We start from the raw sequence: 25,117 nt of genomic DNA on the forward strand, positions 1-25,117 counted from the left end.
TGAGGAAATGATTTTTTATAGAAGTTAAGCCAACAGTTGAGTTTGGAGCGCTGTGGTGTCTGCAGCCACCACCAGAGAGCCCTGTTCCACACAATGTGTTTGTCTTAGTAAAAAGCCTTTGGATCTTAGAGTTTATTCGCCACGCTATTCATCTCAGTTGGACCCTCACTCAGTTTTTACCCTCTTATCTACAAGAGTATCTTGAAGTACATTTGCCAAACGCTAATCAGAAATCCAGATACATGTTCTGCCACATTCTCCTGTCCACTGTCATGCTCTGTCATGGAGTGCAATCGGGACAGCGTGCATTGCCTCAGGGTGAGCAGCTTTCAAAATAGGTCCTGGTGCCTGTTTAATGAGCGGTGTGTTTATGTGCCTCCATAGAAGAACATATCCAATCCATCCAATCCCAAAGATACCAGGAAGAAATAATTGGCTCCCAGTTGGTCTTCTTACTGTGTCTAGCTGTCTCCAAAGGAAATGATAGCTGAGATACGGCTGCCTTACCAACAGGTTCAGCTTCTTGTTTCCAGTGTTATTCAGGTGAATGTGTCTAAACTGTAGACACTGTACATACAAAGGTATATTGAGTCTCTCTCACAGACATGCCAACAGACCTACATTCATATATTTGTGCATTAACATGTAGTTATCAGCTATCGTCTTATGCGCTCACCAGCTGAAAGAGGTAATAGGATGTTCTTCGAGTCACAGGCCTTCTGGGTTTCTACTCTGCATCACCCGGAAGAGGAAGGGAAATGATGGACAACCCCCCAGGTCACTTTTGTCCAGCACTGGAATGTGCTATAATGCTACAGATGGTCCTCAAAACTGTTCTGATGGTAGGACCTATGTCCTGGATTGGAGGTGGAGAATTGACACCACCAGGGTAATGTGTTCCGGGTTGCCATGTTCCCTTGGTTGGAGTACCACTGCCCTTCTAGAAGTAGTGACACCTGGACTTTCATTGAGGAAACGGTATGTTCCTTTGTTTTTAGGACAACCAAGATGGAAAACATCACTTCAGGCGCCTCTGATGTAATTGCCAAGGGAAAGTTACTTCAGTTTTTTCTTACTAGAAATAGAAATTCTGTTTGCTTTGTGCTCACGTAAGCTTAGGCTAACAAATTTTCAACGCAGAGTTTGGGGCAGGTATCTCTCCATAATTCCACAGGTGGTCTTATTTGGGGGTGGAGCGGTGGTGTGTGCCCTGCTTCAAAAGAGAAAAGTAGAAGAAACAAGATTTAAACAAACAAACAACCACAAAACAAAACAAAAATCTCTGGCTATTTCTTTTTACTTAACTTAGACAAAATAAATAAAAAGAAACTCAAACCAAACAACAACAAAGAAACCTAGGCCTCAAAAAAAAGATGAGGATTGCCGAATGGAAGAAGCGACACAAAATGAACGAGTTGATGTCATTTTTTTTCACTCTGCTATGTCCTTCCTGAGCAGTGCATTGTGGGAGGCTTTTGATGATAGGCAGAGGAGTCTCCCAGGAGTTCAGTCTGGCAAAGGCAGTCTGCAGACAGCAAGGATACAATGAACTGACCAGGTTTTTTGGATGAACTGGACTGGTACTTGGTAAACTCCTTATAAGGAAAAGGTCACCTTTTCTTCCCCCACAAACTGCAGGCCACTTTTAATTGCAACATGCAGGGATGGCAAGCCGCATCAAGGTTTCCACTGCTTAGTTCAAGTTAAACAAACCCACCCTAGACTGACCTGCATTCCTCCCGGAAAGATTGTATCTACTTGACCTCTTGCTTTGGACAGGGCCATTCCATTCTTCCTTTCATCTCCCCCCCTAAAATAAATTCTTTAACTGCGTGTTTATGTCTTGTATTATCTGTGGGGTGAGAGACTGTCTTCGTACTCCCACCCGCAACTGGGTACAGTTTCATCATGGTCTAGCTGTTGTTGAGGGGTTGGGTGAGTGCATAACCCCAGCACAGGACTCTACAGGGCAAGGGTTTTAGACTGTGATTGTATTTGCATGGCTTAAGGGCCCACTGAAGCCCTGTCACAGGGATTGGTCACTCAGAGGGGTCACACAGGCCAGGAACTGCTTTATCTCAAAGGAGCAGTACCCCATCTGTACGGAGGGCCTGGGAAAGACTGTATGAAGAAGCACTGTCAGCTCAGGTTTGATACCCAAAGTTTAGTTCCAACATTGAATGTTTCCTGGCTGTCCCGACATCTCCAGCCCTGGTGTCCCAGGGATGGCCCAAGGCAGGTCGAGTGGCCCAGGACCAGCTTGTCCCAGTCTAGCCTCAGCTGTTCTATCCCTGACAATCCCCTTTTCTCCTGAGTTGCTGCTGCAGGGCAGACTGTTGGTTCAGCTGAGAGCTTGTGATCACAGCCAGGGTCTCCGTTCCTTCCTGTATCTCAGTCATAGTTCAGGATGTGATTCGGAGTTAGCGCTGCCCTAGTAAACAAGTGGGGGCTGCGTTTCGCTCTTTCTCCGTTTACCCATTTACTCGGCGCTCACTTACTCCATGATTTTTCTCAGCCAGGAATTTGAGATACGGTGATGAATAGGAGCTGGTTGGACAGACAGACGATAGAAAGAGCTTAAATGTAATATGATCCTGTGGAAGTCCAGTGTGGGGCCCGACTGAGTGGACCAGAGAAGGTTTTCTGTGGGCCTGGAGAGTTGGGTGAAGGCAGAGTGGGTACGACCTTCCAAAGCCTACAAAGAATACGTGCAATAGTCCAAAGGGAAGAGATATCTTAGCATCAACAGTGAAAGCTGGCAACATCATAGTGATAATCACAACATGCACACATATATAGTAGCTGCTGTGTGGGGGATATTATATTTATTATCTTAGTGAAGTGTTACTAACTCTTCTTATTTTGCAAACAAACAAACAAAACCCCAAACCCCCAAAAACCAGAGTCGTAGAAAGCTGAAGTGATTTGACCAATATGACATGACTAGATGCCAGCACTGGCATATGAGGGTGGTTGGTTCCATGGTTTTGGTAGTGGTGAAGCTTCAGTTAGTCAGCCTCTGACGCACTCTCTCTCTGTCTCCCCACCCCTCTGTATAGCACTGACTCTTCCCCCGTGGGAATCTTGGTATACAGTTAGTTATGCCTGGGTTTTGATAGTCGTGGGTTAACTTAGAGGATGTCTAGTTGATACCGACAGCTGCTGGCATATTCTTGTTGTTGAGTTTTCCTTTTTTAGCCTCAGTGGATGGCTTTGTTTCGTCTTGTCCTCTGTGAAGAGAACTCCTAGGTAAGAACAAACTTGGGGCAACGAGAATGGTCCTATCTCTGAGTTGGGAGGAGGAGAGATGGAAATGTTCCAAGGACCACTATTCAGGGGTAGGGCAACTTCTCCTAGGGCTCAAGCCTCTTTGAATGATTGCTGGGGCTACAAGTTTTAAGACACGGATGGAGAAAGATAGACGAGTTGATTGACGCCTTTGCGCTGAGCGGTGATTGGCCAGGAAAAGAGATGGATGGAAGTATTGATTCTGCTTATTCTCTACCTGCTTCAGAACTGATGGTCCACCCCCAAGTCTTCAGGGTCTTGTGGCAGGTCATGGTAGCCATATCTTGGCCCCATGCCTTATAAATTCACCCTATCCTCTTCCCAGGGCTCACAGTGACTGCTTCCTTGGAAGCACCGTGACTGCCAGAAGCAGAGTTGGCATTAAGGGTGCCTATTGCCGCCTGCTCTGAAGAAAACACGTGAGCCACACATTGTGTTCGGAAAAATTAATGTCTTCAAGATGCTCTCCACACGGCCTTAGCAAGTCTGTGTCTTTTTCTTTCACCAGATGAAAGAAAAGAAGCATTCTTAGACAATTCCTCCCCAAGGGAGCCCAAGGACTGGCTTTGTTTACTGAGTGTTTTTAGTTACAACACATGAAGGACTGGGGTTTTTTGGCTTTGGATTTTTTTTTTCTTTCTGTTTTTGGTTATAAAGATAGGGAAGATGAGTGAATTCTCAGCTAACAGGGTACTTGGAAATTTCAAAATTGTGAAAGGCATGTTCTTACGTGGGTACAGTTGTCAAGTCTTCGAGACAAATAGCAGTAAAATATGACAGATGGAACTCAGGCTCGGGGCTTACCTCAGGCCAGCTTCGTACCCATATGTTTGGAGTTATCCGTGTGCATCTGTTTGGAGCCACATCTCCACTGAGAGCTGCTTCACTTCCCTTAGCCTCACTACCTCCACAGTGTCTGCTGATAGATGTACTATAGGGGACACGGCCATGACTAGACACCGCCTTCCTTTAGTCTGTGCTACCTGCCTGCCGACACTTGCAGCTCCCCACACCCAGAGTAGGGATGTGGGTAAGTCAGAGCCTGTAGCAGAAGGTGGGGATGCTCCATTAGAACACCCACATGTTATGACTCTCAGCACCTTGTTTTTGGCAGATGCCACTAAGGGACCATGCAGCTCTTTCCCCAGTGTCTTCCCTGTGAATTCAGAATTGATCTAAAGCTCTAGACCAGGGGTCTCAACCTGTGAGTTGTGACCTCTTCCTTTCACAGGGTCACATACCAGATATCCTGCATGTCAGATATTTACAATATGTTTAATAAATGTACGAAATCACAGTTATGAAGTAGCAAAGAAATAATTTTATGATTGGCAGTCACCACAACATGAGGAGCTATATTGAGGGGTAGCAGCATAGGAAGATTGAGAACCACTGTTCTAGATAACCAGTCTCTCTTGGCTAGGACTGAAACTTGAGAAGAGACAATGTTGTCATCACTGACCAAAGCCCCTTAAGACGTCTACGTGGCAGATAGCTGAATAGCCTGCAAGGAGCTGGGGCTCCTGGTGAAACTCTTTGAGTTCACAGAGCGCTTGTCTGGATTGATGTGGCAAGGGAGTGATGCGGAGCAAAGCAGGGGATGAATGGCACTCTTGTCTGACCTCTGATAAAACTTCACCCACTGGCCGCTGAGGTGGGTAAGTCTGGTGGTGGTTCCAACTTGCGGGCTGTCTGAAACCATCTCACATTCTGTATCCTGTGAGTAGGGAGTCTGGAGAAAGAAACTGTTGCCTGTCCCTGAGGGAAAAAAGATCTGGGTTTCTATTTTTGTCAGCCTGAAATGCTGTGAAAATCACCAAAGTAACAAATGGTTATGCTAAAAAGTTATAACATAAAAGCGTATAAAACACAATTCTGAGTGTGAAATTCCCCTGGTCCTTAGGGACAACTTCTGTTACCAGTTTGGTGTGTTTTCTATCAGAACTCTTTTTTGATGCACATTGAAATATATACGTGTGTGTGTGTGTGTGTGTGTGTGTGTGTGTGTGTGTGTTCACAAAGTGGAATAACACAGATTATCACCATTTATTTTGAAAACTGTATTCTTCCACATAACAATAGAGCATGGACGTTCTTTCACATCCCAGCACATCGAATTGCTTGTCCTTGTTAAAGGTTTCTAAATATAGTACAGACTATCATAGTTTATCTTAACCAGTTATTTACTGTTAGGAATTTAGGTTGCTCTTCCTTTTTTTATTTACTAAGCCTGATGTACTGCGATGTGTGTAAGAGGTGGCCCTGTGGTAGACTAGGGTCTCAGAGTAGGATTGCTGGGTTGGAAGTTATGCATGCTGGCAATATTGATGAGTAATGCCAAGTTGGTACCTAAAAATCTTATGTCAGTTTTCTCTCTAGCTAGGCTGGGTTTTGTTTTCTGTTTTTGTCAAGCTGATTAATAAAATGTGGCCAGCTGTTATTATTTTTAATTTGAATTTCCGTAGAGTTTTTCTCTGACATTTGTATTTCCGTATCTGTGAATTGTCTGTTTATATCTTTAGTTATTTTTGTATCATGTTGTTAATTTTTTCCTAATGTTTCTTAGTAGCTCCTTGTAAATTGAAAATCTTAATTTTTTGAATTATATATTGTTGCAAATGTGAGAAACATTTTTCTCTTGGGTATTATTTTGGCACTTGTTCATGATTTTATAATTTTACCTACAACTTTTTTCTGTGATAACTTAAAATATATTTAAATATAATGCATTTACAATGTTAAAAAAATCCAGTCAATACATTATAGGGATTTTTATATAACCCCTCTGCCTGACCACCATGGCACTTTCCCACAGGTGGCCATTAGTATTATTATTATTTTCTTGTGAATACTTTGGGTGTTTTGTTTTGTGAATAAAAGCAATCTAAATCTATACATCACCACTTTTTTACCAAAAGTCATTGAATATTAATTCTAGGCTGAACAATTTAAAACATGAAACCAAAAATGTTGTCTGCAGAGTTTTGGATTTTGGAACATTTTAAAGTTTTAGGTTAGTAATGATTACCTAGTAAGCATTATGTAAATACTGAAAAATCTGAAATACTAAAATCAGAAATACTTCTGGTCCCATCAGTTTTCGGGCTAACGTATTCCTGTATGCTGTTCTACATTTTGTATCTTCAAGTTAATTATTATTTTTCTTCTTTTTATTGATTTTTCTTGAGCTCTACATTTTTTCTCTGCTCTCCTCCCTGTCTCTCCCTCCCCTTCAACCCTCTCCCAAGGTCCCCATGCTCCCAATTTACTCAGGAGATCTTATCTTTTTCTATTTCCCATGTAGATTAGATCTATGTATGTCTCTTTTAGGGTCCTCATTGGTATCTCGGTTCTCTTGGATTATGATTTGTGGGCTGGTTTTCTATGCTTTATCTTTAAAAATATATCAAAGGATGCTCAATCGCGCAACAAGGACTTGTGCTCAACTATGTTCATAGCAGCATTGTTTGTCATAGCCAGAACCTGGAAACAATCTAAATGCCCCTCTATTGAAGAATGGATAAGGAAAATGTGGTACATTTACACCATGGAGTATTACACAGCAGAAAAAATAATGACATCCTGAATTTTGCAGACAAATGGATGGAGATAGAAAACATCATTTTGAGTGAGGTAACCCAGACCCAGAAAGACAATTATCACCTGTACTCACTTATAAATGGTTTTCTAAAACGTAATTATTTTTTAGGGATGGGAGTGGTGCTGGAGATTAAACCCAAGATTAAAACTAATAGATTATAAACTGCACATATAAGGCAAATTCTGTACCACTGAGCTGCAGCCCCAGCCATTCAATGGTTCATCTCGAAGATCTTGGCATGTTAATTCACAGAATGCCTCCTGGTTCTTTCCCACGATGCTCTCCCATCGTGTGGATTTGCCACAGTTGAGTAGGCCTTGAGCTTCTTCGCGCCTGTGTATCCTCAAGGAATATCGAAAACCGTGTGCTGTTTCACACATTTAACTTCTTTTTAGCATTAAGTTTAAATAGTTGCAGATGCTATAGATTATCTAGCCTGTTGAATATTGTATATAGGCTTTAAATATATTTTCTTCAAAATCTTGGAGCTGTAGAGTCCCGTGAATTGGAAAACACAAGTCTCATGAGAGCAAGCAGCCAAATCAGATGCATTCACTTCCTGTCAGAGAGTGTCTGACTTCTTTTTAAAATTCAAGCAAGCATGTTAATTAGACACCCTCGGTGACAACCCTGTCTTCAGGATCCTAATTCTGAGATCGGTAGACAGGTAGATAAATAGACTAGCCATGCTCTTTGTCTTCTAGGTGAAATGAGGCAGTCGTTCTGCAAGGCTCTCTTCATGATCTCACCTCGTCTGTGCCTTTGCCTGCACTTCATGCATCTGCCACTCCCTGTCTATTACACTACAATGACTCCCCCAAGTTGTAATGGTTTAGACACTGTATCTCTTCTCATGATTATCGGGGTGGCCAGGCTGCTCTGACTTGTGCAGATTCCTTAGGTTCTACTGGAGAGATGGGGGGCAGGAACCTCCAAAGTGGCCTTATTTCACATGGTGGAAGCTGTTTCTAGATGGAAGCTGGGACTCCTAGGAATTTCTGTCTAGCACGGTTCTCCTCTATGTGGCAGGAAACTCCAAGAGCGTTTTATTTATTTATTTATTAAAGATTTCTGCCTCCTCCCCGCCACTGCCTCCCATTTCCCTCCCCCTCTCCCAATCAAGTCCCCCTCCCTCATCAGCCCGAAGAGCAATCAGGGTTCCCTTCCCTGTGGGAAGTCCAAGGACCACCCACCTCCTTCCAGGTCTAGTTAGGTGAGCATCCAAACTGCCTAGGCTCCCACAAAGCCAGTACGTGCAGTAGGATCAGAACCCAGTGCCATTGTTCTTGAGTTCTCAGTAGTCCTCATTGTCCGCTATGTTCAGCGAGTCCTGTTTTATCCCATGCTTTTTCAGACCCTTATTTACTCTTGACTCTGTTATTTTAAAATGTCTTTAAAAAAGTTAGCCAATGTAGTACAATGATAAAAGTCCAAAAAGTGTAAAAACATACACAGTGATAAGTAGGCCTCTCATGGCTGCTGTCCAGCCCCCGATTCTCACGTGCCTTGTGTGCCCATCTAGAGAGTAGGGAAGAAAGAAAAACGTCTATCTCATGCTCCGGTAAACCTTCCCACCAAAGTCTATTAGTGCTTTCCTTCTTGATGGCATGTAGTCTGTGTTTCTTGATGTCTTTGCCAAGGCTATATTTGCCCATGACTGGAGGCCAGGATTGATGGACTTCCGATTCCAACCGGTTCACTATTGTTCTCCACCTGAACACCTTCGTAGAAACTCACGTTCCCATCTCTGTGGTGCTAAGGGCTGGCCACATGGCTAATGGTTTTAAAGAAACATCAGTGTAATTGATTTGTTGGAAAATAATTACTGCAAACTATTTTTTTTTTGGTGTTTTGAGAAAGGCTCATTCTGTAGTTCAGGCTGGCCATGAACTTGTGTTCCTGCTCCCTCAGCCTCCTCAGTAAGGAATTATAGGTAAAAGTTGCACCTCTGGCTAGTGAGCTGGCTCAGTGGGTATAGGTGCTGCCACTGACTGATTTTCTAAGTTTTGATTCCCGGACACATGTGGTAGAAAGAGAGAACTGACTGCTTCAAGCTGTCCTCTGAGACACCCACGTGCATGCATGCTGTCCTCTGAGACACCCACGTGCATGCATGCTGTCCTCTGAGACACCCACGTGCATGCATGCTGTCCTCTGAGACACCCACGTGCATGCATGCTGTCCTCTGAGACACCCACGTGCATGCATGCTGTCCTCTGAGCCACACACGTGCATGCATGCTGTCCTCTGAGACACACACATGCATGCATGCTGTCCTCTGAGATACCCACGTGCATGCATGCTGTCCTCTGAGACACCCACGTGCATGCATGCTGTCCTCTGAGACACCCACGTGCATGCATGCTGTCCTCTGAGCCACACACGTACATGCATGCTGTCCTCTGAGCCACACACGTGCATGCATGCTGTCCTCTGAGACACCCACGTGCATGCATGCTGTCCTCTGAGACACACACGTGCATGCATGCTGTCCTCTGAGACACACACGTGCATGCATGCTGTCCTCTGAGACACCCACGTGCATGCATGCTGTCCTCTGAGCCACACACGTGCATGCATGCTGTCCTCTGAGACACCCACGTGCATGCATGCTGTCCTCTGAGACACCCACGTGCATGCATGCTGTCCTCTGAGACACACACGTGCATGCATGCTGTCCTCTGAGACACACACGTGCATGCATGCTGTCCTCTGAGACACACATGTGCATGCATGCTGTCCTCTGAGACACACACGTGCATGCATGCTGTCCTCTGAGACACACATGTGCATGCATGCTGTCCTCTGAGACACACACGTGCATGCATGCTGTCCTCTGAGACACACACGTGCATGCATGCTGTCCTCTGAGACACACAGGTTCATGCGTGCATACACATACACACAATTAATTAGAAAAAGTAAAAATAAAGAAAATAAGAACCAAGATATTCAAATTACCTTAGATGGTGCATGCATGCAAATACTAAGGTATTTATCTTTGATTTAATTGCGGGTTTTCTCATCCAAATGTTATACACTTTAAAAGGAGAAATTTCTCAGAAAATATTTTTTAAAATGTTGGCTTTAGATATATGCTAACCAAAATTTAGTGTTTCTTTGGGGGAAGAGTGAGCTTCTTTTCATCCTGTTGTGCTTTCTGCTCACAGTTGCCAACTGTGGTGTTAACTGTGTGGTGATTTGGTTTTTTCGGATCGAATTGGTACGGTAGGACTTGAAAAGGGTTTGGGGGAGATGAGGAAGGGTGTGAGATGAGAGAGACGGGAGAGACTCGAGAGACTCCTTGAAGGGCCTATGTGAGCTTGCTTTCTGTGGCGGTGATTGGTAACCTCAATTTCCTGACTCTCAGATGCTGGGAATGTGGCAGAGAGAAAACTCACCACCTATGAGGCAGGCAGCCCATTGCCTCAAGGTGTCCTCAGGTCATGGAGCCACAGCAGTTCCTTCATGGGTGAAGAAACTGCTCTCAGTGGAATGAGATGGAGGGGCCATGCTGCGAAGGAGTTCAGGTCACCATGACCTCTGGATAGACAAGCCTCCTCGGTTTGGGTTCCAAGCTGGTTTCCAAGGTTGCTTGGCTTTCACTTTTAATGTAGGTGTTTCAGGAAAGGCTGTCTTCCAGGTCATCATGGTCTTACTAGGAAAGTGAATTTGGGAGGGTTGGGAGATTTAGGTGAAAAGCTCTGTGGGGTCTTATCCTTCACTGTAGGCCACACTCTGGCCCAAGTGTCAAGATCTCCTAAGGGCCTAGTAAAGTCTGTTATCACGAATACCACAGAAGGGATCGGATTATCTATCATACCATGATACACGGGGCTTACTCAAGAGGGACCTGGACCCAGAAGAGAGGGGCTCTAGAAGACTGAGAAACGGCTGCTGGTTGGTTGTGGCTGTGGGGGTGGCGAAGCTGGAGATTCAGGGCAGTGTGAAGCATCTTGTGGCTTGCTAGGAGGGCAGAAAAGGGTGGGAGGTTAAGTTTCTTCTACTTGACTGTGTGGTTTGAGCCAGTGCAGTAAGAGGTTTTGTGATACCTTTCTAGGTCAAGGGAGAGAGATAAGATCTCCCAGAGGTCAGAGGTGAGCGACAGGAAAGCTACACAAAAGCAGGAACTAATCAGCCCTGGTCTCTCCTCCTTGCTGCGGACCAATATTTGAGATGACTTTTAAAGCCATTGTACAGATCTGTAGTGGTCCGGCAGCGGCAATGTCTTCTGAAACCTGTGGAGAGCTGAGGATCAGCTCTGGGTCTAAGGTACATGGCGTCTTGCCCTTCCTGTGTGGCCCTCCGCTACATCTCCCTTAGCCTGCCAGGACAGGGAACTCAGAGTCACTCTGACCTGGACTCCTGGGGTGTGCGAGCAGACAGGGTACTTTGTAGAATTCAATCAAACTATTTCAGTGGAGCTAGTGCTGAAGGGAGGAGAGCAGCGATTGGGCACACAAGCCACCATCTCTGAGTCACCCAGGGCAGCTGGTTAAAGATGCAGGCCTCTGGGAGGTGAATCTGCTGCCCATTAAAGTTTGAGGACTCGGAATGAGAACGGGTGAGATTAGCTGGGAGAGGCCTCCTGGGAGAGGTGGACTTGAATTTCAGCGTCTGGGTGATACTTTTTAAAGATAGCATCCTCTTGTGTGGACCCAAGGAGCCTGTTCACCTGGGGACACGGGACTGTCCCAGGAGAGACTGGCAAGTGCCCGTGACATTCTCCGGGTGAAGTTTCTGAGCTGTTGCTGCTGACTTCCATTTACCACTCGGGCATTAATTGCTGAGGGGCCAGAAGTGCCGTGGGAGGTGGCTGAGGACGGTGTCTGCTAGAGCGTTTGGTTCATGTTGCAGCCGAAGCGCAGACTGCAGGGCAAAATGGCAGCCTGGCGGAGCCTCCTTCCTGGAGTGGGGTAGGAGGAGAACACCATGTAAACAGTCTCCATTCTGGTTCACAGACACCAGCAGCTGGGCCACCTCTTGTGTGGTCTTCACTTGCCAGTTAGCGGCACATGCTTGAGGAGTGTGGCTAGGGCTGCTGAGCCATCAGTGGTCCCAGTTGTCCTGGGAGGTGAGCGGAAGAGCTTTGGGATGTGATTGGTTCTCTCCTCCCTCGCTGCTGCTTGCCTTCTGCTCCATCCATTTAATGCTGGCTTTATCTGATTGGGAACACAGTGTTTTTCTCTGGGGCGGGTGAAAAGATGGAGAGAGAGCAGTGCCAAGAATGGAAGAAGGAACACTGGGAAGAAAAGAACACGTCGCAGTTAAGACACTAAGTAACTGCAGGCATCCGGGCAGGCAGCAGCCCTCTGCCGTGGCTGGGTGCTGCTGGCCTGCAGTGGGCTGATGGAGCCATGCCGGCAGGAATGGCTGTGCCTGCTTTGACCATGATGAAAGAAGGAGCCACCGTGTCATCATTGTTTAAGACAAAACAACAGCAAAAACCCTACCTAATAAGGCCCTGTCCTGGCAATATCCCGTCCTTTCTAATTGCTCTCCAGCTGAATGACAATCCTTGCAGTCTCTTGGAACATTTTATTCAACTTCTAGAATGGCTGTTTTCAAGGAAGGCTTGTGAGGCTCTGTGGGAATAGTAGAAATGAGCGGTGGTGGGCTGGGGGCACCAAGGAGCCCTGCTTAATGGGTTGAAGCCAACCAAAAGTAGAATGCCAGACTGAATGGGTTCCTCCTGGGCTTGACCCAATGGGTGATGCTGTGCCCCAGGGTTCACTGTGTGCGGGGGAAGTGCTTACACCCATGCTGTTCTTTACCAGTCTTTATTCTGTGGAGAATGGAACCCAGTAAGGGAGAGGACAGAGGTAGCGTCCTTTTCCAGGCCCAGTATCAGCACCCGGAGAGCGCTGCAGTTTGTACATGGTCTTATAAGGGCATGAGGGTTGTCTGCTTCCCAGGTGATGCTGATCCCTCACGGCCCCTCTGTCCAGGTCTTCTGCCATGGAAGGAGTCTCACAGTTCGTGCTTGACTTTGGCATTCTTATTTGGAGATGTACTCTCTGGCCAACCATAAGCCAGGTTCCAAGGCACAATGTCAAAGGCTGTTTGTCGGGTCATTGTCCCTCCCTTGCCTGTGGCATGGCATGCGGGCACTGCCCTGCCTCTTAAGCGCTGCTGTTAGTCTGGCCCTTTTATGAAGGAAAGGTGTTACATTCGCTCTGGAAGTGAGCCCCAGAGACCTCTGCAAGGGGGAGGCAGGTCACACCTATGCATCATTTGATGTAAATTGTTCAGTTTCTTGGAACATGGGTCTGGCATTCTGCAGACGGGGAAGGTGATTCTTGCAGGGTTGTTTGGGCCTGGAGGAGTTGACAGATGTGAAAGTACTCTGAACTAAAAAGTTCTGGTCACGTGTGAGCAAGGGATTCTTGTTATTCACAAAAGGGGAAGAACTCGGTCATTTCTCGCTGGAGAGAGGAGGGGGCTTTGCATTCTTGTGGTAGCTACTCACAAGATTCTTGTCCATTTAAGGCAGTAAAAAAATTGCAGTAACAGAGCCGTAGCCTCTTGGGCGGCGAGGACTCTGCTGTGTTCCACAGCTGCCCTTTAAGAAGGCCTGCTAAGGCAATAGGGATGCTGGGTAGGGACAGGGGGCAGAATTGTGGCTTCACCTACTCCCCCCCTCTCTCCTAGCTTCCCCCACAGGCCTCCTGTCTAGTCTGAGTCCTTCAGAAACATGCAAACTATTTCACCTTAGAGTCTCAGGAATGGTGGATGCTAGAGGCCCCCCCCCCCTCTCCAGCTGCCCGATAGAGGCCAGGAGGGTGGGTGGAGGCCAGGCTAGACAAAACTGTGAGCAATGATGTGCACATGGCTGTTGAAATGGAGATGCTCCAGACCTGGAGTCCCCTCTGCTTTCATTTCTGTCATCAGGACACCCTGCCACCTGAAAGACAGCCCTCTCGTGTAAGTGCCCAGCTCGCTGGCTAAGCAGTCCGGAGGCAGGCGAGAACAGAGCGTTCCACCCCTCCTCTTGCACCTTTTGAAGCCTGAAATAGTGTTGGGAGGCTGGGGTGCAGTAGCAAACTTCTGCCATCCAGGTAAGATGGCGTGGTTTACCTGGAATCCCGTGTTTGTTGACTTAATGCTTCTGAGATAAGGCACTGTGTCAGGTGCTTTGGAGGACCCAAGGATGGTTAAGGATCAGATCCGAACCCCATGCAGTTGATGGTCCAGTAAGGGAAGTTTCTTAAACCAGGGAGGAAGTAGATTGAAAAGACATACAAAGGAGGGAGATCAGGGAGGCTGCCCAGATTCTGTGTCGTTTGTGGTGTTTCAGTCAGACTTTGGAAAGTTTAGGGTTTGGCCCTGAGAAGGGCATAGAGAGATTGGGCTCTGGCAGGAGGTGTTGGAGCAGAGGCCCGGATAAGGACTGAAGGGTGAGAGGTACAGGGACCAAGGTTCTAAGGGCAGAGGAGAAGGTCGGAGGGCACTTTTTGTCTACTTCACTCTCCAGTGAGGCCAGGGGCTTCCCTCCTATGCACTGAGCCTCCCAGTTCCTCTGTAAAGCAAATACTGGTCTTCCCCCAGGGAGTTGAGGAAGAAGGACTGAAGTAGCTTGCTCAAGGCCAGGAGGTATTAAGTAGGAACTGGGATTTGAACTTGAATGCAGCACCTCAGATCCCACGCTGTCTCCCTAATAGGATCTGTGAGAGGAAGGAGGAAGAAAGGAGCAACAAACCCTTTTCTGGTTGTGAGGGTCTAGCAGTCTTGGATGGAGAGTACCTGAGGTCTCGCAGTGAGGCAGATGGACTTTTTGGACTTTTTGGACTAGTTCTACAGTCCAGAATGGCTGAGCGTCTGGCTTCCCATTCATCGTCCTATTGGAAGAGCCTCTGGCCTCTGTGTGGGAGGTGCAGGAAGCCAGTATGGTAGGAGATACTAGAATGAAATTTTAACGGTGGCCTTGTCTGTAGATTTTCATTTCAAGGGCTACCTCAAACCTCATCACTGTGCAAGAGCCCTCACTGACTCCCCCCTCCCCCTGCAACTCCAGCCTTCCCTGGGGTCCATGCAGGCTCAGTCTGCACAGGCGTTGTTCTGCACTTGCTCCTTTGTTGCTGTGAAACGGGCTCCCGGCACAGTCAGCCTCTGTGTGGGAGGACTGGTGGCTGTCTTTGTAGGCAGGCATTTGCTTAGAGCAGGCTGCGTGTGAGCCCAACATCAGCGAATCTGGCCTTGAGTCGGTCGGTCGGTGGTGGTGGTGGGATGAGGCTCTGCCCTGGAGACTGGCTGTGAAGGATGAGTTCAGGGTGGGATGACGGACCGCTTCTGGGACCAGTGGTATCTTTGGTATCTCCGCTTGCTTCGGCTGCTGGATCGAGGTATCCTGAGTGCGTATCTGGTCGTGCGTCTGTCTGTGTATGGGTGTATGTGTAGAAGCATGTGTGTGTGAGAGGGACATAGACATGGAGAAAGGGAAGTGGGGGAAGAAAAGGAAGAAGAAGGCATGGAGCAACAGCAGGGAGCAAACCGTGGCAGATAAAAGAAAGGTTGCTTTTCTGGGGACACGAGTGACCCAGCTGGAGACGGGGAGCACAGAGCCTTTGGGGCAGCAGCTGTACAGCACAATCATGTTTCTTGCTGGGTTTTCCTCCAGGCTCAGTGTTATGGTCCAGCAACATAAGCTGTCTTGTGGGGCTCTCCAGAATCTGAGGAGTGATGTAGAGAGGAGTCTAGTCCCTGCAGCGGAAGCTGGGGCATCCCTATGCAGACTTCTGTCTCAGCCCAGTTCTGTGACCTTACATGGATTTGTGTGTTCATCTGAGCTTGTTTCCCCATCTGAGAAATGGGCATTCTGGGACCTCTCTGCCTTACCATGCACGAATTCCTTAATCTCTGCATGTAAGACATACCATCATAGCCAGTGTGCTCACTAGGTGCTTAGTAAATGCGAAGTTCCTCCCCTTTAACTGCGTCTTGGCATGATGGAGTTACAGCACTTTTCCTGGGGACAGCTCCCTTTGTGGACTGTCTACAGACACAGATCCTGTGCAGAATTTGTGGTTATGAAAAGGAAAAGAGACAGACAGCTTGACTTTTCAAATTACTCTGACCTTAATTCATTTCACCCTCATTTATTAATGTAATCAAATCTCCCGGTAGTATCTTCCAAGTCCAGACCTTCCACTGTAAAGAAAGGCCACTGTGAGCTTTGTGTAGTAATTGGTTTATAAAATGTTTAATGTTGCATTTGAGAGCTCTGGCTCCTTTAAGAAGTTTTGGCAAGAGTGAGACAAAAATCTTTGATGAAAGATATGGTCTTGAAAAAGCTCTACTACCTACCCCAAACTGCCCCCTCCCCAATCAGGGGTCGTCTCAGGTATACCAGGAGGCAAATGTTAGGGGGAAGCAGAGCTGCCCAGAACAGATGTACCAGGGCCTTATCGGGGGGAGAAATCAAAGAAGGAGGAACCCAAGCCAGCACACTAGGGAAGCAGGCTTTCGCTAGCACTGAGAAACACCCATGGGAAGCCAGACTTGAGATGAGGATTGAGAAGGGAGCCAGAACTTTGTGCTGGTAGGGATCCCAGACTGGGGAGGGGTAAGAGAGCCACCCTTTGCTGTGTGATCTCAGGGAAGTTAGTACCCTGCAATGTCTGTCTCCTTCCTTGTATAAAGAGATGCCGATGTCGTGGTGCCTATTTAAGTGGTTGTTGTGGGGTTAAGTGAGAGGCTGCAGATGAACTACCCATCCCATTGCCTGTGAGCAGAATACCCCTTGTTGACTGTTAGGGGCACACTGGTCCCTTCTCTCCTGCAGGTGTCCTGGGAAAGACAGGAACAGGTGGCATGCAACAACCCCGAGCTGAGTACGCTGCTGAGGGATTGCTAGTGGCATAGAGAGCTTTTATAGTTGTGTGAACAGAGGCCATGTTCAGATTAGCATATCACACCAATTTAAAGAAGAAAGTAGACGCCAACATATAAGCCATGGTAATAATTTATTTTCAATTTCCATAAAATGCTGGAATCCATGAACTGCAAACTTGTTTCAGGTGCTAGCTTCATTACTTTCTAAGGGTCCTTGAATAAATAATCTGTCCTTGGCTCATTAGTCTTGGCTCATGAAAGGGAAGATTAATAATACCCACACCATAGAGTTTGCAGGGAACGTATTCGTTCCTGTAAAAGCATCACACAGTAGTGAATTTACAGATTGATGGATCTCTTAGATAGCATAAACTGGCTTCCAGAATCGTGTATCTGTGTATTTCACATTTGGCCATGATGTGTAGGCTCATGGTCATTCCTGTACGCAGTGTCTGTAGGGAGTTCCTTAATGTGAAGATCCAGACTGTTTAGGGCATCTGATTTCCAGTCTGTCATGGGCTGGACATTGCTCCTGGCTCTCAGTTTTAGCTGATGGACAATACAGTATTATGAACAATATGTCCACATGACATATATCCACATTCAAGCAAGATTTTTCTCTATAGCAAATAGAGTAATGTTAGCCAGCATTGCGTAGGAAATGGCATGTTTTGCGGACTGAGCTAGCTCATGGGAAATGCTCAGTAAATATTAGTTGGATGAGTGAATTAATGAATTAGTGAGTGATGAACCTGCCTCGCAGAGCAGTGAACAAATTTCCCTCAGATCTCTAGGGAAACAGAATTTAGCTCCTTTCATCTGTTTTAGGATTTTATCTTTCCCTTGCTATTGCTGTGCTTTATGTCATCTTGAAAGTCACAAGCCTCAGGAAGGCAAGGAGGGGATAAGAGTGGAGAGGAGTGGGGGATGACGAGGTTAGCCCGGGAAACTGTCTGCCAGCCTGAGTTGTGTGCTTGGCTGAACTGGAGAAGAAACGAGTCTGTGACTTACACATTTGAAGGGAGGGAAACATCAGAACACACCGCAGAGCAGAAATAAACTCTTCAGAAAACACCTGTGTGGGCTTCCTTACCATAGACATGTTTTTCATCTCCCCCCCCCCACACTGTTCAGCTATTGGTAAGACCTAAAAGCTAAGCCTATTGTTTTCGAGAGCCTAACTTGCTGCATAGGAGGGTTTATGTGATAACGCACCGTCAGTTTGCTCAGACATTGCATTTGGATGAGTTATTCTCATTAATAACAGACGCAGTTTTTACTGTGTGTGTTGCCTGGTGTTTATCCGTTCTACTGCCTGTGGTTCGGGGGCTTACAGATGTTGGCTAAGGAGATAGTTGCCATGATGGAGACATCCACGAGAGAAAAAAAAAGCTCATGCAGATAAGAAGTGCAAGAAGCAACCTCACTAGTATTGAGTTTTGGTGTTTCTGCAGGGACCTGGTGGGTCTAGTGAGGGTTCACCAGCATGTGGGAAAGTCTACCACCACCAGCCCGTGTGGTGGTCTTTGGTGATTTACAGATGTTGCTGAGCTTCTAGCTTGGAGGATATTAATTCTTCCCAATGTTCGAGTCTGCTATGCTGCCTGTGCTTCATCTTACCGCATGCATCCATGTGGACTCTTCTAACCCTATGTGTTCTTCATTCGTTAGTTTCCCATTTTCACTCCGGCCTTCTCTGTACCCTTCCAACTTTCTTGCCTTAACCTGGGGCCACGGGTGTCTGGCTGTCCAGCCTACCCGTCCCCTCAGCCTCTGCCCCTCATGCCTGTTCTCTCTGTCCTGGTACACTAGTACACACTCATGATACCTGTACCCCCATTGCCCACAGCTTGCCTGCTACTTTCCAGTCCATCTCCAAATTTCTGCCGATTTTGACCCCCAGGCTGGGCCATTGCACCCTCCTCTCCCTCTCCTTTTCCTGCTCTCTAACTTTGAATTCCTCTTTCTCTTCAGTGTCACGCCTTTTCTTGTGGGCTCTCTCTCTTTATTGTGCATGTGTGCTTATAGAGGTTATAGGTCAACGTTGGTTGCTGTTCCTTAAGAGTTGAGTTTTTTCTCTTTTCATTTCATTCTTTCCATTTATTTATTTATTTATTTATTTATTTATTTATTTATTTATTTTGAGACAGGGTTTTGTATTCAGCCTGAAACTCTCTGAGTAGGCTAGGCTGGGTGGCCAGTGACCTCCAGGTTTCCTCCTGCCATATGCCTCCCCAGTGCTGGAATTATAAGCATGTGCCACTGTGTATTGCTTTTTGTCTATGCCTTCTGGGGATCCAAACTCAGGTTCTCATGCTTTCAAATCAAACATTTTAAAGACTGAGCTGTCTTTCTAGCCCCCTTCACCACTGGGCTTTTACCTCCAATCCATTATTTTTAAAAATAAATTTATGTATAAATTGGAATAAATTAAAAATAATATAAAAGAAAGTATAGTGTAGAAGTTATGGGTATGGTGAAAATGGTGTTTGGAAGCATACATAGCATACATTATAAGCTGCTTGATTTCTTCATAATGCATCATCTGCATTCTGATGACTATCATAAAGCGCTTGGGGTTTTGAACCAGAAACCTACTGGTTCCCATCATATACACTATACAGATTTGTCATTTATATTGGTTTAATAAAACATTGATTGGCCAGTAGCCAGACAGGAAGTATAGGAGGGGCAACCAGACTAGGAGAATTCTGGGAAGAAGAAAGGCAGAGACGCAGTCACCAGCAGGATGCAGAGGAAGCAAGATGAAAATGCTGCACTGAGAAAAGGTACCAAGGCTTGTGGCTAAACGTAGACAAGAATTGTGGGTTAATTTAAGTTGGAAGAGCTAGCTAATAGTAAGCCTGAGCTAATAGGTCATACAGCTTATAATTATTATAAGCTTCTGTGTGTTTCTTTGGGACTGAATGGCTGCGGGACCAGGTGGGACAGAAACTTCGGTCAACATTCCCATCCCTCAGCGTACATAGTTTCACGTTCTCTTTCCAACCCCAGTCCAGGCAGCTGGACTGGAACCCTTGGCATGGACCGGCACTGGCATCTCTGTAGGTGATTCTGATGGAGCCAAGGCTGGGGGCTGCTAGTTGCCATCTTTTAATGTGATGTCAGAGAGCAAAGGCAAAATGGCTCTGGGGTAAAACAACAAGAGAAATGATAGAGTCACCATGAGAATAGCACATTCAGAGTAAAGATGAACTAGTAACAAAATGTAATGGAATGTAATCTTTCGATATGCTTGATACAACTCTCTTTTGAAATTATAGACATTTCCTATCATGACCTAACTTAAACTTCGGGTTTCCATCATATTCCTGGGGAAACATTCGTCCAGTGTTCTAGAAGGTTGATTGGCCCCCAGCTTACTTTAGGTTTATAGGTCCCAGTTCTGGCCTCCTCAGGTTTTGGACCTAGGATGACAATTTGCTACATTGCATGTGAAAAATCTTTCCTAATTTGTTCAAGGTAAGTTCTACATTGTTAGGCAGGCACTGCCCACCTTCTGCTGGAATCAGAGAAAGGATGATCCTTTTCATACTGTAGGAGAGATGGGAGGGGAGGGGCATTCTTGTCCATGGACGTCATAGCATGAGGCTCCACTCCGGCCAGGAATCTGAGATTTTCACCAGTGTTCCCATCTCCCCTACTGACTGTTCTCTGTTGTCTCAACCTTCAGAACTCCCAACCATTCCAAGCCAAGGACTGATTTTGCCTGAGTGCAGTGTAGGCTCAAGAGGCAGCTAGCTCACATGTCCTGGGTCGTGAAGGCTCTTTGGACAGTCTTATCCTTACTGCTCTTGTTCCTGGTTTCTGTCACTGGCAGATGCCCTGTCTCTAGCTTGCTAACAGCCTACACAACTTTGGCCTCTGTCTGGAGTGCACTCGGAATCTCTACTTAGACTAGCCTGCCGCAGACTCTGACTATTCACCTAGGATGGCTTTCCTGTACTTGTTAGTGGCTGTGTGTGTTCTTGGTATGACCTGTGGCTTCTTTGGATGCACTTCTGTGATGCGTTACATCCTTTGACTAGTCACTGAGAAAAAGAAGAGGAAAACATGAAAAGTGTATTGGGTGATTCTCCTGGGCTGGAGTTTTTCTAACAAGAGGAGTTTTGTTTGTAAACTTCCTTCCCCATTGGGCTGAATATTCATACAAGACCAAGTTATTTTAATTTAGCTTTTAAAATCACAGGCATATGTCTGTTATAGGAACTAGATAGACCTCTTACCTGATCAGCGGCTGGAAACACTGTCCCAGAGCAACCCCCTGTTGTGCTGTCTCCCCCAGAGCCTCCTCAGACCTCCCTTTGTTTTCTCTCCAACTGTTTGAAGCCTTCTTTATAGACATGACCCACTTCCCTCCCCTTCTCAGTCTCTGTTGACGCCTGTGTCCTCCAGAGAAAGTACCCCTAATTATTCACACCTGGTTCTGGTTTGCGTCACGGGCCCTCAGGTGCCAGGTCCAGGAACCAGGGGCTCCCCGTGCTCCTGTGGAGAGTAATAAATAATACATGCCTCCAGGTATTGCCGGTTTTGCCGTGAGCTTCGAAGGAGTCAGGATGTGTGGCCAGCACCCAAGGCGAGCAAGCACTCAGTGCTTTTCCTCTGGGATTTCTGTAGCTTAATTTCTTCTCAGGGGTCAGTGTTCCTTACTGTGAGTGGAGGGCAGGGCTTTGTCCCCACCATTTTTTTTCAATTTCCCCCTGGGTCAAAGTTGTATCCTAATAGGAAATCTAGCAAACAATGTCGACTAAGAGAATATCTGAACACTCCCGGGAACGGAATCATCACCGCCTTACTAAGGAGATAAAGGGAGAAGAGTGAGAATTTGAAAACTGCTAGTATCTTACCTTCCCCTTTGGTCTGCAGTGCCCTTCTCTGGGGCAGGCCACATCGGTTCCCATTTCACAGATGGGAAACGGACTTATGGAGGTATTTTTGCTGAAATCATGCAAGCACTAAGAGAAAAGCCACAACCTCTGTTTCCACATAGCAAGGGTTAGCGCCTATGCTGACCGTGTCTCATGATTCCCTGCATCTCCATCTTGGGCGCGCATGTGAAACTGTGTCTAGCTACCTCCTTGGTTGGCAGGAGGAGAGGGTATCACTGTACTGCATTGTCCGCGGTGTGAGATTGCCAGGTACGATGTATCTAGGCCAAGTCCTGGGGGAAGGAGGACACTGATAGCCTCTCTTTGGAGTGCTGGGATGGGGTTTCCAAGCAGTGGGCAGAGGTTACTATGATATGAGGAAAGGAAAGTAGCAAGGCTCCCCTGGGGTAACACTGCCTCCCAGGGTTGATTCTTCCATTGAGGATTGTTTAATGGTTGTTGAAGGCCAAAAGGTGTTTTCTTCGATGGTCAGAAAGCCAAATGAATTTCTGGTGTAAGCGATGGCCTGCTTTTCTCTTTGTGGATGGAGGTGATATGTGAAATTGTGAGAGCCATAGATATTGTGTTAGTAGTTGAAGTAGTAATACCTGTCTACAGGTATTACAGGGACCTTTGAGGGGTTGGAGATCAGATTCTAGCTCTGTGGAATGTTATAATTCATCTCCTGAAAGGATCTTAAAGAACCAAAAGCTATGGGTTAAGGGCTCAGTGGTTAAGAGCTCTGCCTGCTTTTAGGAGGACACTGGCTTGATTCTCAGCATCTACACGATGACTCACAACCATCTGTAACTCTAATTCTAAGAAAATCTGATGCCTTCTTCTGGTCTCTGTGAGCATCAAGCACACTCGGGGTGCACAGATAGATATACATGCAGTTAAAACATCCATACAAAGAAAAAGATTTAACACAGCAAAACAACACCACCACCAATAAACCTGCTGTTGCCTCTGTGAGGCTCTTATATCCTTCTATCCAGTTGTGGGTTACCTGTAAGTAGATTCTTTCTCCTAACTCTGGTGTGTCACGGTTCCATGCAACAATACCTACAATAGCCACCAAACACACGCCAGTAATACCTATAATACTTATGTATGATATCAGGGTGCATTATTTCAGGTTAAATCCCTAAATGAGTGCAACATAAATAAGAGAATTAAGTGGGCGGAATGAAGAAAGGCGTGCTTCTTCATCCAATAAGTAACCCCAAGGACCTACTATGTGCTATGCTCTGAGGATCTGGAAATAGTGTTGAAGAAAACAGCGGGCTTGTCTTCAGGAATCTTTACATCTAGTGCAAGGAGCCACAATGTCAGCAGAATAAGCAATACAGCAACTTAATTATGAGGGTGGCAGTCAGAGGATGCAGAACACTTAGGTGGTGAGAACTGAAGCCGGAGAGAGAGGGTGCGGTCACTCTATGCTTACATGTCAAGTTACAAACAATTGGTGGCGGGGTAATAGCATTCCAGTAGCATGTGTTGAACAATACTCGAGATCCAGGCAGTGGACTTATGATCTAGGAATCCTAAGATGCATAACTTGGGGTGCTTATGGCCTAAGAAAACTTGGATGCATGGAAATTACTTTGCAACAAAATTGGTAGGTAAAAATAACCAGAACTGCATAGGAGGAAAGAAAAAAAACTATTCACCTGGAGGTGTTTATCTTTCCACAGCATCAAATAGAACTTTGGCGAAGTCAGACATTCCAGTCAGTGAAGCAGGGGTGGAGGCACAGTGAAGGCTGTAAGGGATGCCTGGCTGAAGAAGAGGAGGTCGGTGTACCCAGAATATGCTTGTGAGGGAAGACACAGGGAACTCCTGAGTATAAGAGCCTGCTTCTGGTGGATTTGGATGCCTAAGAACAGCATGACAAGAGTAACAGGAATTTTGGGTTCTTCATATCTGAGGGTGATAGAGGGGCCATGCTTAGGTTTAGCTGGAAAAGTCACACTGGAAGGAAGCTGAAACCTTGGGTTTAGATCACAGAATGCAGCTGCAGTATAGTATGTACATCTGTGGGTCTAGGGAGCAGCTAAAGCTGCAGGGGCATGATCTTGAGTAAGATGCCCAGAAGTGACAGTGAAACCGTCAATAGTCCAGGGAAGACAGCACAATGTAGACAGTTTGTGGAAATCAGAGACACGAGAAGCTATTTCTGAAGGGTGGGAGGAGCGGTGATTTCAGGGGAGTGAGAGGGGTAGTTAGGGTTCGTCATGCGCAGGGGGATGGCACATGGTGCAGGGTTTGGTAGCAGAAGGCACCGATGGCTGCTTGCAGCGTTGTTTCAGTGCCTTCATGATGAGGAGCCAGATTGCAGTGGGAGGAAGTGGTGAGGGCAGGCAGCAGCCAGCGCATACCGTTTGCTTGAGAAACATGTCAGGAAATACAGGGTAAAAATAGACCAATGATTGGTGGGGCACTGGGGTCAAGAAGGGAGGCCTGAATCTCTTTAAGGTGGGGGCATGGGACTGTGACAGAAGTTAGAAAATGATCAAGAAATGGGCTTACGGATCGACTTGTAAATACTGAGCGCCAACAGTGAATAGAGACGTTCGAGGCATTGTGCTGTTTGCTGGGGAGACACCATGAAGAAAGCATGAAGTCTTCATGCAGTTTGCCTTCTAGAGAGTGAGCAGGTAGCACACGGGTCCAGCAACAGTTGAATTTATAATACTAACTTGCAATAAGTGCTAGAAAGTCCAGAAGTGACTCAGAAAGCAGGAATTGGCTAAATTAGAAGTTGCAGATAAAATTGGGAGACCGGAGAATGGGCTACTCTCTGTGTTGGGAGGGAGTGCTTCTATAATTATTTCTTTTGAATAGAGAAAATAAAAATAAGGAAATACTTTAACATTTCTAGTTCAGATGCCTTGTTTAGCAAATAGTCAATGTCATGGACTAAGACTGGAGATAGGAGGTAGGTGTGACCTTAGGTTGGTTCTGCTCCATTCAAACCTCCAGTTACCCCGTGATTGTAGAGGATGCCATTCTTCCTCTGTCGATGAGTGAACTAGAGGGACCGAGAAAACCCGGGGCTGGAAAACGGTGTATGTGTGTATGTGTATGTATGTGTGTATATAAGTGTGTATGTGTGTATGCATGTTTGTATATAAGTGTGTATGTGTTTATATATATATGTGTATATACATGTGTGTATGTGTGTATGCATGTGTATATGTGTGTGTGTGTATTATGCATGTATGTATCCATGTGTATGTGTGTATGTATGCCTGTGTGCTCACCTGGATACATTGTCATTGGACTAACTTCCCAAGGGTCAGCTCAGGGAGGATTGCTGTGTCATGAAGAGTCCAGTATTTTCTCCCTGCTCTACATCAAGCAGGAGACCTGGAGTGGAAGCAGCACCTGCATGTGGAGCGGTTAAAGACTGGACGGTCAGGTCACCCCTGTGTGCACTTGTTATTGTACTCTTTGCCTTTGGGAATAGTTGGATGATCAAGGCTTTGACCAGAGAAAAGGAAAA

The 25,117-nt window shown here is 46.2% G+C and overlaps 1 protein-coding gene across 28 annotated transcripts in view; it reads left to right on the forward strand.

Moving 5' to 3' along the window:
* Window positions 1-25,117, forward strand: part of Kalrn (kalirin RhoGEF kinase) — a 605,871-nt gene that overhangs the window by 41,742 nt on the left and 539,012 nt on the right. For 3 of the 28 annotated variants that reach the window (XM_075965569.1, XM_075965586.1, XM_075965596.1), the window contains exon 1: window positions 15,022-15,240. The exons of 5 other annotated variants lie outside the window; for them this stretch is intronic. In XM_075965569.1, the coding sequence (XP_075821684.1) occupies window positions 15,165-15,240 (76 nt within the window). In that variant the 5' untranslated portion in view covers window positions 15,022-15,164. Of the gene's footprint in view, window positions 1-14,987; window positions 15,241-25,117 lie in introns of those variants that run through there. 20 more of the 28 variants (XM_075965439.1, XM_075965448.1, XM_075965533.1 and 17 more) reach the window with 16 other exon arrangements.

The sequence above is a fragment of the Microtus pennsylvanicus genome, chromosome 1, assembly GCF_037038515.1.
Source record: "Microtus pennsylvanicus isolate mMicPen1 chromosome 1, mMicPen1.hap1, whole genome shotgun sequence".
NCBI classification, from domain to species: Eukaryota; Metazoa; Chordata; class Mammalia; order Rodentia; family Cricetidae; genus Microtus; species Microtus pennsylvanicus.